Source organism: Bos taurus, chromosome 19 (genome assembly GCF_002263795.3).
Source record: "Bos taurus isolate L1 Dominette 01449 registration number 42190680 breed Hereford chromosome 19, ARS-UCD2.0, whole genome shotgun sequence".
Lineage (NCBI taxonomy): Eukaryota > Metazoa > Chordata > Mammalia > Artiodactyla > Bovidae > Bos > Bos taurus.
Window position 1 is genome coordinate 10,360,869 of NC_037346.1, and position 14,129 is coordinate 10,374,997.

Below are 14,129 nucleotides of genomic sequence, written 5' to 3' on the forward strand. Positions count from 1 at the left end.
GTTCCTAAACCGTATTCCTCTGTTGTGTACACATCGCACTCACGCAGACGGAGCTGGGGAATAATGAGGTGTCAGGGAAATTACTGCTGAGCCCACAGCTCTTGTGTGTGTGTGTGTGTGTGTGTGTGTGTTTGCACTTTCTCTTGGCGCCCCTCCCCTCTCTGCTACGGGGAATGACTCCTCTCTGAATGAGAGACTCAAGTCTGAACTTGCATTCTGAGACCCAGAGCCCCTGAGCTCTAGAACAGAAGATACAGTTCATACAGATGCTGCCCAGCACCTATCAGCAGTAAGATTTAGCTCCTTCCCGATCTGGGGGGCTCAGAAGGGAGAGTTTTTCCACTGTTCTGCCCATTGAGCTTTGCCATCTGATGACCCTGACACCCACTGTTTTTTAGATGACACACCAAGATGGCTTTCTGTATCTGTACCTGCAAATAGAATATCACCTTGCTGCCACACTGATGCAGGACTTATTTCTGTGGGGCTTGTTAGCTGGGAGAGCCTGTGGCACTGTTTCAGATGGGCACCTCCCAGCTGCTTTGTGCTGGGTTTGTCCTCTGGAGGCCTCGCAGCTGAGTGGGGCTCAAGGGCCGGCAGGTCCTTCAGCCTGCAGTTCATACAGCTCCTTTCTCCCTAGAGAAAGGCAATGATGGAAAAACAAACTTAACCCATCTGACATGGAAATAGCAAGATAAGAAATAAAAGAGAGACCTGTTTGGCAATACAGTACACTTTGTTCCTCTCCCCCAATGTCTCTTCTCTCAGCCTAACAAGCACGGTTTAAAATAATGGCACAGTGGGCATTCCCTGGCAGTCCAGGGGTTAGAATTCTGTGGTCTCACTGCTGAGGGCCCAGGTTCAATCCCTGGTCGGGGAACTAAGATTCCGGAAGCTGCTTGGCACAGCCCCCCAAAATAATAAAAATTTGGCACAGAAATTCTATGGATACCTCCATAGGACAGATTTCTGGTTAACATCAAAAACCAAGGCAGACAAAAGACAAAATAGATATACAATGAACAAGACGGAAAGACACAAAATAGATACAAGTTATGCTGTATGTTTGAATGTGGTTAAGTGCTGTGGAGAAAAGTAAAGCAGGAAGCGACAGAGGGCAAGGGAGGTGGCTGCAGGGGAGGTTGTGGTTTTCAATAAAGACCTTACTGCAATGATGACGTTTGAGCAAAGATGCTAAAGGAACTCTACTGCAAATACTGAGAAAATATTTAGAATACTTAAATTTAAAAACATTTAAATTTTTTGTAAATATGGAGAAAGCCCTGGTGATGCCTCAGTCCTGCAGTTAAGCCAAGGGGACATGGCGTGCTTGAGCAGTGGGCCTTCTCAGTGAGTCTGGGTGAGGCTGGGGTCAGACTTGAGAGGCCCCGAGGCCTGTCATTGGCCCTGCCTTTGCTCTGGTATGCCAGAAGTCACCTGCGCATCTTTGGTCATTCCATGTCTTCTCTTCCTTTGTGTTTCCGTAGGAACACGCCTTTGAAAGCAGCCAGAAATATAAAGAAGGCAAATACATCATTGAGCTAGCACACATGATCAAGGACAATGGCTGGGACTGATGGGAGAGCATCCAGCCAACCCAGCGTCCACGTGAATGCCATCCAACCGAACATTCTACCCAAGCGTGAGAGAGTGACTGAACACGTGGTTCCATCCATTTAGGGGCCTTGCCATCTGGGGCATTCTCCCACCCTGACGCCATCTTTCTGGTGACCGGCCTCTAAACCGCTGTCTCTCTGTCTCTTTGCTTTGTATCTGTTTGTGAGTTGATCCTGGCTTCTCTCTCTGTTCTAGTGTTGGCTGAAAAAAACAAAACAACGAAAGGAACAGACGCCTGCCCGCATGGCGGCAGCCCACTTTGACGAAGGCCCCAGGGCCCTTGAAGAGCTGCCCGAAGGCCGCTGGGCAGGAGTACAGTGGCCCAGCCCGGGGGTGTGAGGGTCCCGGGTGGGCAGGGGACGGGAGGGGAGAGGTAGGAACAGACTTGTGCTGCTCCTGGAGACCTGGGAACTTAGGCTTGAAATAATCGACTTGTCTAAGAGGACAAAGAGGAAAAAAAAATACCTCATGACTGCATTCTCTCTGATCAGAAGCTTCTGTTCCTGCCACCAAATGTGCCAGATTAGCCAATGAGAACACAAGAAGGGTGGCCCCTCGTCTTCGCTGGCGGGGCAGGGGGCCGGCCTGGTTCTCCCGGGCCGAGCTGGTGGGGGTTGGGGGAGTGTGTCCTGGCAGCAGGGGATGACTTGGGAAAAGCCCAGAAGGTTTTGATGACTGACGCCTCACTGCTCCTCTGGGTGATCTCTGCCTCTTCAGCCACTGTAGGTGACAGGAGAGGGGACTGTCATTTGCAATGTGCGCGAGATGCAAATATCCCAAAGGCTTTGACCAGCAATCAAGTAAAAAAAGAATCAATGATTGAGGATAACAGGGAACACAGGGGAGGGAGGTGCAGTTGGGGAGCTCTTGCAGAAATGGCCTTGATCTTGGGCCAGAGAAAATAAAAAAGTAGAACCAGTTAGCAATTCCGACTGACCTTTTTTTCTGAACCTTCATAAGAGAAGAGCACTGTGGCAAGGAAGAGGGGGTGGGTGGGGCAGAGCCTGGAATAGTTTAGGTTTGAACTGTTACAGGTTAAGTGCATCTTTTTTTTTTTTTGGTATGCATTGGCTTCACTGAGAACAGCAGTTCTTTACGCGTATGAGTTTTTGGGTGTTTTCCTCCAGTTCTATCATTGTAGTTGCGGAAAACAAAGTCCCAAGCCTTCGAGTTTAGTGATGACCTGGCTGACAGATTCCTCATGCCCCTAGCTTCTTCTCTTTGTACTTGAATGTTTTTGTGTGGAGAGAAATCTGTCTGTGTGATCCAGCAACGGGAAAGTCTTCAATTTGATGTCAGACGGCAAGTTATAAATTCCAGTGTTACACCCCACCCCCGACCTCCCCATCCAAAGCTCATTATATTAGGGAAGTGGGGAACGCATCTCTGTGAGGCTCATGAGAGAAGAGTTTGTTGCATTTAATCAACACTGTGAAGTCTGTTCTCCAGCAATTTAGCCAGTACGCAGTGCATGACCGAAACTCATTTAACTGAGATAATTTCATTGCTTAGACTGAAAATATTATCATTGCTAAGATATGTGTAGGTTATGTTAGGTAATTCTCAGCATCTCATTCTCCCAGTAGGCTGATCCTATAGGAAAATTCACCTTAAAAGTCACAAAAGAGTGAGTTGAAGGAGACGAGAACCTGTAAAATTGTTAAGCAAGATTAAAGCAGCCAACCCGGGACGTTTTCAAAATGGAACCAGATTCCCAGAGAGGGTGAGTCTGTCATGGAAATGCCTTTTTGCGTCTCTGTGGGCTGCTGGTGGAGCACAGGGCCTGAGATGCTCATGGTCCTGCCCTGGCAGTCCTGGGTGGAGAGCTAACGGGAAGCCAGGTAGCCCTGCGTTTAGCAGCAGACAGCCTCCGTGAAACAAAGAGGGTTCTGCAAAAGCAAATTTTGTTCCCAAAAGCTTCTTGGCCCACGTCGTTTGGTGCTTTAGCAACCCTGGGAGATTAAGTTGTTCTCTCCACATTACTAAAAAGCAGACTGAGATTCAGAAGTCTTTCATTTCCAATCCCAGAGAAAACAGTTCCTCTGGCTCCCAGGCCCAAGATCTCGATTAAAAAAAAAAATCATTTTCAACTTTCACATTCCTAAGCTGGTTTGCCAGCCCAGAAATCATAAATTCCCCTCTGCATCCCTGCTGAAGGTAGTGGCTCTCATTTCTGTGTTTTGATTAGCCCCTTTACTCAGGGAATGTCCTGGCTATTGATAATCCTTTCCAGGAAAAGAAAACAGGCAGGGTCAGGGTGGGGGGAACATGTAGGTGTGTAAAAACCGAGCATGGTCATATAGGAATTGGATGTGAGGTGCCCTAGAGTGTTCAAGGGGCAGAGGAGACTGAAGTGCCACTGGTCGTCTTTGGGGATGGGGCCTCTAACTCTTGCATGGATCAGAGCAGGCTCCAGTTAGACCCGGGTTTTGGTGTTTTGTTTTGCTTTAATTTAAATTACTATCCATTGAGCATCCAGTGGGCACATGGTGCAAGAGAGCTGCACAAAATGCTGGTTTTTCCATAATGACAAGGGTAAGAAAGAACCAACTCATTAGGCTTTCCCTAAGAAGAACCGAAAGTGCTTCTTATAACGTGAGCTCCGTTCATGGCTTGTCTACTAATGTCTGGCAGTATCCGAGAGACCGCAGCTGAGTGAGGGAGATGCCTCAGTCGGCTCATTTTTTAATTTCCTCACCAAATTATGGACTCAGAGCATAACCAAAGACCTCATCCGTTCACCCCTGGTGGGTTTGGGGAACTGGAGTTCGATGGTAAGGCTTAGGTGGGGTGCCCGGAGTAGGGAAAGGGAGAAGGGGAAAGGAAAAAGGCATGACGTGCTAGACCTCAGCCAGCAGCTGTCTTCCTTTTCAGCTGAAGTCCAGCCGGCAGATTCTAGTTCCATCTCCCTCGTGCCTCCCCAGGTCATATGGCGTGGGCGGCCCTGGATTACACCCAGCCTGCTGGGATATTAGTCTCAGGCCACTGGTGGGTTGATTTGACGTGTATCCAATCCAGCCAAGCTCAGTGTCCACGGAACGTCAGCTGGGCCTGCCCAATTCCCCGGACAACAAGATGACGGAGATAGGATAGAGTCAATCTTTACTGGTGGATCAGTGTGTCAAAGACAGGTGTCCCCTTTATAAAAAGATTTTCAAGAGGATATATAAGAAACAGTTGCTTGTGAAATATACTTTTGTAAATAATATTTAATTTTTTAAATAATATATTTGGTGCTGTTTTCTCAGATCCCCTGAGAGCACTTTTTATTTTCATTTTTAAATTCTCTAGTTTCCTCTGCATTTCTTGAAGTATATTTTAAGGGAAACAGTGATCACCAGTATACTCTTGCAAAAGAAAAGGAAAGGAAAAAAAAAAAGATCTCCATCACTTTAGTTTGGACAGAGGCAATAAATGAAGCAATGTCTCTGTATTTCTTCCCAATGGAACAGACTCTGCAGTACATTCATTACCAGGTTGAGAATTGAAATATTTTCTTGTACCGCTATTGGCCAGAAAAGAAAATAAATCAAATAAATTTAGTAACAACTTAGAGCGATTCCTCTTGTTGGAAGAATTTCCAACAGATTGGAGTCTTGTTTTTAATTGTTTGTGTGTGTGTGTGTGCGCCCACGTGTGCGTGTGTGTGTGTGTGTGTGTGTGTGTGTGTGTGTAAAGCACTTTGCATCGTGCCTGCGGTTTTCGTTTTTTGGGGGGACACTATACCTACAGTTTACACCTTGGGCACATAAGATTTTTCTTCTCTTTCTTTCTGCTGGTTTTGTTTCCGAGTGGACCAGCAGCACAACCCTCGAGGAGTTTGTTTCCCCGAGCACGGAGCTGTTGCGAGTTTGCTCCTTCGTCTTTGTGTGCTCAGCTTTTACAGACTGTAAAGGAAATCTGTTGTTTGTGAAGACCCAGCAGTCACAGCTGTGTCCCTCACTGAGAGGTGAGGGAACTCATCATGGACCCGGGGCTCCAGTTGTTGTGGAAGCCACATCATGTTAAACATTAAACCGGTTTGGGTTGAAAAGAATGTCAATAAAATAATACACATATTTTGTAGGTAAATAGCTTTTTTTTTTTTTTAAGGTCACATTGCCTCAGGTTCAGGAAGAGGCTGGGAAATCAAATATTGAACACAATCAACTTAGATATTTTTTTAAAAAATGAGTCTGCCTCAAATGAGAAAACATGCTAGTGGTCTAGGTCGAGGAAAGAGATATATTAATATTTAATATTTAAAATTAAGATAACGTCATGAAATCAGCCAGCAGTGAAAGATAAAGCCAAGAAGAAACAAGCCGTTCTCATAGTATCAAATTCTACCTGCCCGTATGTTTTTGTATAACATTTGGGTGAAAGTGAGAGTCAGTTCCCTTTTCCAACCTGCAGAGACTATCTTTCAATACAGACTCTGCCTATTTATGCTTGTGTTTACAAACTGTATTTGTTGGGTTTTGTTTTTCTTTTATCTTTATTATTATTTTTTTTTTAGTGGCATTTTCAGGTCACTTTGCTTCAATAACAAAATTATTTTCAAGTAATTTGTCTTCACCATTTCCTGTATTTGTACATAGTGATTCAGTATTAGAGAAAAGTGCATTGTTTCTGTCATATTTCCAATCTGTGTTGGTGCTCATTTGAGAAAATAAAGTTTTCAAATATGAATTATTTGCAGGGCTCCTCTGTCTTAATTGACCCAGCATGTTTTATCTCGACATTTTAACACATAAAAGTTAACTGAAAGGTCAGAAGGAGGCCATCTGTCTAAGCCCATTCACAGATCTGTCAACTGAGGCCCTAGGGGGTTATTTTCTCTAAGGACACTTGGCTGATTAATGAATAAAACTCAGGTCTCCTGCTTATCTATAAACACGTCCCCTGGTTTTGGAGATCAGAAATGCAGGAGTGACCTTTATCATTTCTGTCTACTAAGCCCCTTGTTAGTCTCTGCAACCTTTTCTGTTTACACCAATTTTCTGTGGAGATAGAATTGCATTAGGCCAAGGGGAAAAAAAGCAGGTGAATCAATAAAATAATGTCAAAAAGAGGCAACATTACCTCTGAATGGTTGACTAACAAAAGGAAATAAGCATAGATACAATATATGGAAAAGCAAGTCTTCTCACTCACTGAACAAATAGTAAATATCTATTCAGTTCTAGGCGGCTTCCCTGGTAGCTCAGACTGTAAAAGTGTCTGCCTACAATGTGGGAGACTGGGTTCGATCCCTGGGTCGGGACGATCCCCTGGAGAAGGAAATGGCAGCCCACTCCAATATTCTTGCCTGGAGAATCCCATGGACAGAGGAGCCTTGCAGGCTACAGTCCATGGGATCGAAAAGAGTCGGACACGACTGAGCAACCTCACTTTCACATTCAGTTCTAGGGACTGGGTGAGACGATTCAACCATCCTAACATTGCAGCTGTTTATTTCCCAAATACCTTTCCCTCTAGTCTTGTCTATATGCACACACAGCCTTGCATAGCCATTCATTATAAGTACAGTTTTAACAAGGCTATTTTTACCTAAACATCATCAGTTTATTCTATATTTTAAAGCATTTTTTCAGAAGGTTGCATCCACAACTTACAGAGTCCCCACCTTGTGCAAGCAACCTAAACAGCAAAGAGGATATTAGAGCCACACAAATATATGTGTTGTATGTTTTCACGTTGGTCATAATATTTTAAAAGCCTATTCCCTATTAAAATAGGAGATACCATCTCTACTTTCCTGGACTTCTTACCCATTCTGGCCCCAGCTACAGTTGACTTTTATTTGTCCTTGAATGCATTATCTCCTTCCTGTGACCTGTTTTGCTTCAGTGGCTACCCTGTTACCATTTCATTTGTGTTTGCCTTTGGCAGCCAGGAGGGGAGAAAAGATAACATGTGCAGGAGAGGACCAGACTCAAACCACGGCAGCTGTCCAGGAGATCAGGCTGGAAGAAGGGATTGTTGTTGTTTGGTCACTAAGTCATGTCCAACTCTTTGCAACCCCATAGACTGTAGCCCACCAGGCTCCTCCGTCCATGGCATTTCCCAGGCAAGAACACTGGAGTGAGTTGCCATTTCCTTCTCCAGGTGATCGTCCAGACCCAGGGATCGAACCCAGGTCTCCCACATTGTAGGCAGACACTTTTACAGTCTGAGCTACCAGGGAAGCCGCCTAGAACTGAATAGATATTTACTATTTGTTCAGTGAGTGAGAGTGCCATTTCCTTCTCCAGGGGATCTTCCTGACCCAGGGATCTGAACCCGCATCTCCTGCATTGGCGGGACTGTTTACCACTGAGTCACCAGGGACGCCTCCCGAAGAAAGAGGGGAAACAGAGATATTCATGGAGTGCCTGGTTTGCGTGAGAGCCTGTGTTGGGCTCTTTGCTTACATGACCTCAACGTAGGATGTTCACAAGGAAGTGCTTCCTCATATCATCCTAGGAGTTCGTGGGAGAGCAGGGCAAATGATCATTCTCGTTTTGTAGATGAGGAAACCGAGGTTTCTCATGACAGGGTGAGGAATTGTAGCCCATCTGACCTTATGCTCTTGGTTCCCTACACCGTGTCCCAAATGTTAGCCTCTGTCTTCTCCTGCCCTCATTCTAGCGTGGTTCACAGGACACTTGCCCAGTCTGCCCACCATGACTGTTTAATAAATAAGGACTGAGGAATGCAAATTAGAAAAGCAGTGCAAACAAAGCCACAAAGCTAAATTCTACCTGAAAAGTATTGTGTATTCCACAGCTGAATATAAGCTGAGCTTTGTTGCTTCTTTAATACTCAGTAATGAATTACATATGTAATCCTTGGCCCTTTGATTAATAGGAGGTCCTTAATAAGTGCTTGGTGAACACTGAATTAATGTGGAGAATTAACAGGTTTGTGTTTTTTTTTTTTAATCTCTTTAACATGTTTATTTCCATAAGAGAAGAATGGAGGTTAGTATTAAATGTTCCATAAATTGTTACACCATGAGCAATCAGTTTTTTAACTTGCATTTATTTATTCAGCAGGCACTTTGGGGGCATCTATTATGTACCTAGTCTGGTCAGGAAACTAACCCCAGGGAGGAGAAGAGCAGGGCTACTAATTGTGTTGAGTGAGAACAAAGGATTATGCATGGCTTTCCCTACCGTTGGCCAAATACCTAGCCACAGGGACCACGACCCTCAGGCAGCTGTTTCCTGCAGAAGCAATTGCTCATAAATCCTTTCATCTGAACCCAGTAAATGGCTGTGTTCTAGAGCAGGGCACAGGGCAAGTCCTGGAATTAGAGCACCTGGTTTCAAATACTGGTTTCCCTTCATAAAAAAAGGAATCCAGGGAGGAGTCAATGATATTAAAATAACTGTTATCATTACAGGCTGCTTAAGTCCGTTTTGAATTTGGAGTAGGGAAAAAAGGACTACTGTATTTTGCTCTTTATATTTTTTGTTTAATTTCACAACAATCCCATGAAGCTTCCCCGTTTTACAGAGGGAAAAACTGAGGTTCAGTGAGCATAAATATATACATGGAAGAGCTCTGAACTGTTGTTCTGATTCTGAAGTCCACACCATATCTGGTCCAGCCTGCCATTCAGGAAAAAGGAATAACTACCAAATCGGAAACTCTCTGGCAGGTCTGACTAAGCACACCCAAAATGTCATGTTATTTTGTTCTCTTATATTTTATTCTATTTTCATGAAATGGAAACCCTGGCTTTTCCATTAGAAGCCAAGAGCTTAGAACTGAGGAAGCATAGTTTGTTAAACCTTTATTCCACAGGATTTCATGACTATTGATTTCAGTACTATGACTTATTTCTTTTGAGGGGAAAAAAAAGTATTACTTTCAGTTCAGACTGAAAGATAGAAACCCCAAAACTTATCCATCTGGATATGACTAAAGTGTCCTAACACATGATATTTCTTTGGAGCCATAGGGGGCGATGCTCCAGGCCTGTTTGAACAAGCCAAAGATTAAAAGTTCATGTTGCATGAAGATTCTTCTAATTCCCAAGTGATGTGGGATCATTTTAATGAGAGACAGGATAGCTAGAGAAGCTGAATTTTTCAAGGCCTGAGCAAATCATTTGAAAACTATGACCGATCTATCGAGTTATATTTATTTCGAATTAAAATCATATTAATGATTTCTCCCAAGCTGAGATATTAGCAAGGTCAAATAAAAAGAAGGTTACTTTGGAGTTGGACAGATGGGGGTTTGAAGCCTGACTGCGTGCTTATAGCTTCCCCGATGGCTCACTTGGTAAAGAATTGACCTGCAATGTAGGAGGCCCAGGTCTGGTCCCTGGGTCGGGAAGATCCCCTGAAGAAGGAAATGGCAACACACTTCAGTATTCTTACCTGGAAAATTCCATGGACAGAAGAGCCTGGCAGGCTACAGTCCATAGGGTCTCAAGAGTTGGACATGCATTGATCACTTCGAGGAAGTCACTGAAATTCTCAGGACTAGTTTCCATTGTTTGTAAGTTGGGGCTACCAGAAAGCATAAGTTATTGTAGGAATCAATAACAGCCATAAAGTGCTCAGCACTTTGCCCAGACCAAGTGGGCCTTAGCAGGTGTCACTTGCCCTTTATTTGCTGAGTAATTGAAACTCACTGTGATGGGTACCACTAGCACATGGGATTATTATTATTATTATTGGCCCTGATATTATCTCAGCATTCAAAATCATCATTCTTCAACCAGGGTTCAAACCCGTGCCCCCTGCATTGCAAGGGCCAAGTCTTAACCATTGGACTGCCTGGGAAGTCCCAGCACATAGGATACTTAAGGTTCAACAGTCATCCTTCCCATCTCTACCAAGGAGGCTGGAGCTCAGGGAGGTTAAGTAACCTACACTTGATCACGGGCCTGGTATGTAGCCAGAACTGGAGCTGGAACCCAGAAGACCTAGGCAATCAGACTAGGAGTCCCTGCACCACACTACTTACTTTTACTTCGAGAGGAGAGTGTGTACCTTTAAAAAAGAAAGGGTGTCAGCTAGGAAAGCATCCTTGCATTTTAGGATCCTGTTTGAAATGTACCCATCTTTGGTCATCTTCCATACAGCAAAATTCGCTCGTTATCCTTACACCCGAGACTGATGAGCGGTCAGCTTGTGGGGGAAGCAAGATGTTCTCAAACGGGCTCGCCTCCCCAGCCTCCTCTGATTCTGAGCCACTTTTCCAGAGCACAGCCACCGAACAAGCAGTTGAATCAGGGATGTTTTATTTATGACTTTAATAATGGAGTCTCTTGGGAAAACTGGTTTCCCATTCCCAGAAGCAAAAAATCATCTACAGAATGTTCTTGAAATTTTTTTTGCTGTTTACATTTTTTTTTCTCCTACCACAGTCTTTGAGCCACCTTAATAGAGTTTCAAACATCCCTTCACAAAAGAAGGATAATTTGAGCTGATGTTCATTTGGTTGGTATGTTCTGTACCAAACCAGCACAGTGTCAGGAATGGAGGATATAGGTTGATAATGTGGCTGCTGATACAATCCTATGTTGAATATGGTCTTTATTACCAAAACTGCCACTAGGCCAACAGGGGCTTGTTTGAACTTTATCTAGTTCCAAGAGCCTTATTTCCACACCCATTGGATGAACAGTACCCATATCTCCTGGAGGCACTCAGGCTTGAAGTTGTTTCCATGGTGATGAGACATGCCCAGGGCTTAGGTTTCATTCTGTTCTTATTTCTCAATGATATTATAAAGAAATAGTACCAGAGAGAATGTTAACCACATCAGGGAGAGAAATTGAAAAAAGGAAGCATCACTGACCTTCTGGAGCCCTGGCTATAGGAGGGAACTCTGGAAGTTTCTGTTTAACCAGGGGGAGTTAGGGAGTCATCTTGGGAAGATCCCCTGGAGTAGGAAATGGCACCCCACTCCAGTAATCTTGCTTAGAAAATTCCATGGACAGAGGAGCCTGGCGGGCTACAGTCCATGGGGTTGCACAGAGTTGGACACGGCTGAGCACAGGAACAAGACTTGCAAAGAAAAGGTTAGAGTTATCACTGAGCTAACTGGTTTGGACCTGTTGTGTCCTATACATCAGATATTTCATCTTGCCTTGGGTAGAGCTAGATTTAGCCTAAGGGAGACTTACTTGTAAAAGCAGATAAGGCAGGCAGAACTCAACATTAGAAAGCCTGTAAAGATCTTTTCTGCCTGTGGGCATAAGACTACCAGGCATTTGGGGATTAAAAAGCAGGCTTCCAGGCTCTGATTAGCAGCTGTGTGACCTTGGATTGGTTACCTTTTGAGGCTTAGTTGACTTATCTGTAAAAGAAGGTTGTTGTAAGGACTAAGAGAGATAATGTATCTCAAGTGCCTGGCACCCCTAAAGCTAAAGAAATGTTGGTTGGATGGGTGGTTTTAGTCCCTAAGTCATATCTGACTTTTGCTACCCCTTGGAGTGTAGCCCACCAGGCTCCTCTGTCCTTGGAATTTTCCAGGCAAGAATACTGGAGTGGGTTGCCATTTCCTTCTCCAGGGGATCTTCTTGAGCCAGGGATCGAACTCAGGTCTCCTGCAATGCAGGTGGATTCTTTACTGACTGAGCCACCAGGGAAGCTGGTGTAATGTTGGTTATTGTTGCTTGAATAGTAGTAAAGGCAGAGCATGGCTGTGTGTTATTCAAAGTGGAAAAATGCATGTGCTCCAATGGCCAAATGACAAGGATTACTGGTAGGCTGGTTTATAATTTTCCTTTTTCTTTGCATGCACTTTCTGAACATATTTTATTCATTTCTGTATATTTGGCAATTATTCATTTCTGTATATTTGGGCAATTATCCCCAAGGACAGTAATTTACCCATTCTTTCAATAAGTCTTTTTGAGCCAGGCTTAGGGATAATTCCCCTGCCCTTGGGGGAGTTTTCTCAATCTCTTTAGGGAGTGCTTGTGTTACAAGGGGGAGAAAGGGTTGCCCAGTGGAAAAAAAGTCAGAGTTACCACAGCAGTTACTGGTTTAGACTAGAAAGTAGAGTTCTAGAAAGGCTTCCCAGAGGCCTCCTTGCTGCCTGTCTCCCACTAGGTCCTCGTAGCACTTAACTCAGGCCTCTTCTCTGGTCCTTACCAGGTTTATTGTCTGACTCCTTTCGTAGGACTTCCTCCTGGGCAGGGACCCAGGTTCTCTTTTGGTTTTTTTTTTTTTGGCCTGCTCCCCATGTGGGATCTTCATTTCCTGACCAGGGATTGAACCCACGCCCCCTACACTGGAAGTGTGGAGTCTTAACAACTGGACCACCCGGGAAGTCCCGAACTCTTTATAGCCGACTAGTGAACGTTTGATGAACAAATAATCGTGGGGAGTTTCCTGATCGTCTAGTGGGTAGGATTCCAGGCTCTCCCTGCTGTGGCTTGGGTTCAATCCCTGGTTGGGGAACTGAGATACCGCAAGCTGCGTGGACCAAAAAAAAAAAAAAGTGTGGATGTAAGGTATGGTCAGTTAACAAAAGAATTATTCCTTTCAACCCCAACCCAAAAGGAAATGTGGTACTTATTGAATGCTTGTGGATAAAGGAAAGATTGCTTTAGCGTTCACCTTCATTCCATTTGAAACAATAAGGGAAATGAGATAAGTTGGTTTATTTTTTATTTATTTTTGGCCATGCCACATGGCTTGTGGGATCTTAGCGCTCTGACCAGGGACTGAAGCCAGGCCCTAGGAAGTGGAATTGCCAAATCCTGACCACTGGACCGCCAGGGAAGTCCCAAAGAGAAGTTTGCCAGGTAAGATAACTAAAGAGGGCATATTTTATATCTCTTGGTGGGAGTGAAGCCTGTCATATGGTTTCTTGTAGTCTAACCAAGTACAAGTGTAACAGGAGGGAAGGGGGCAGGACACAACTTTTCAAAGAACCACATAGCCCAAGGACACAACATAAACCAATTAGAATCAAAGGGGTCCAAGATGGCAGACAAGTTGATTTTAATTAGACCTTGATCCTCAATCAGCAAGCTAAATGACGCACCCAGAGGCGCCATGATAATTCCAAGTAAAGTGAAAGTCGCTCAGTCATGTCTGATCCTTTACGACCACACGGACTGCAGCCTGCCAGGCTCCTCTGGCCATGAAATTCTCCAGGCAAGAATCCTGGAATGGGTTGCCATTTCCTTCTCCAGTAACAGTTCCAAGACACTGTCAAAAGACCAAGGAGTACGCAGTGGCCCAATTCCTGAAAACCTCCACCCCTTCCCCAAAATGGGTTTCCCTGGTGGCTCAGACAATAAAGAATCCACCTGCAATGCGGGAGAACTGGGTTTGATTCCTGGTTTGGGAAAAGCCCCTGGAGAAGGAACAGCTACCCACTCTAGTATTCTGGCTTGGAGAATTCCATGGACAGAGGAGCCAGGCAGGCTACATACAGTCCATGGGGTTACAAAGAATCGAACGTGACTGAACAACTTACACGTTCCCCAAAATAGCTGGAATAATCCTCCCACACATTAGCATATGAATTTCAGCAGCTCAGTCATTCAGTCCTTTCTGACTCTTTGCAAC

At 44.5% G+C, this 14,129-nt stretch overlaps 1 protein-coding gene across 5 annotated transcripts in view; it reads left to right on the forward strand.

Annotated features, from left to right (window-relative positions):
* The window catches only part of YPEL2 (yippee like 2), a 67,871-nt gene extending 61,580 nt beyond the window's left edge, over nt 1-6,291 (forward strand). For 4 of the 5 annotated variants that reach the window (XM_024980450.2, XM_024980449.2, XM_059878251.1 and 1 more), the window contains one exon: nt 1,488-6,291. In XM_024980450.2, the coding sequence (XP_024836218.1) occupies nt 1,488-1,577 (90 nt within the window). In that variant the 3' untranslated portion in view covers nt 1,578-6,291. The remainder of the gene's footprint in view (nt 1-1,487) is intronic. The other variant, NM_001079510.2, reaches the window with a different exon arrangement.
* The last annotated feature ends 7,838 nt before the right edge of the window (nt 6,292-14,129 follow it).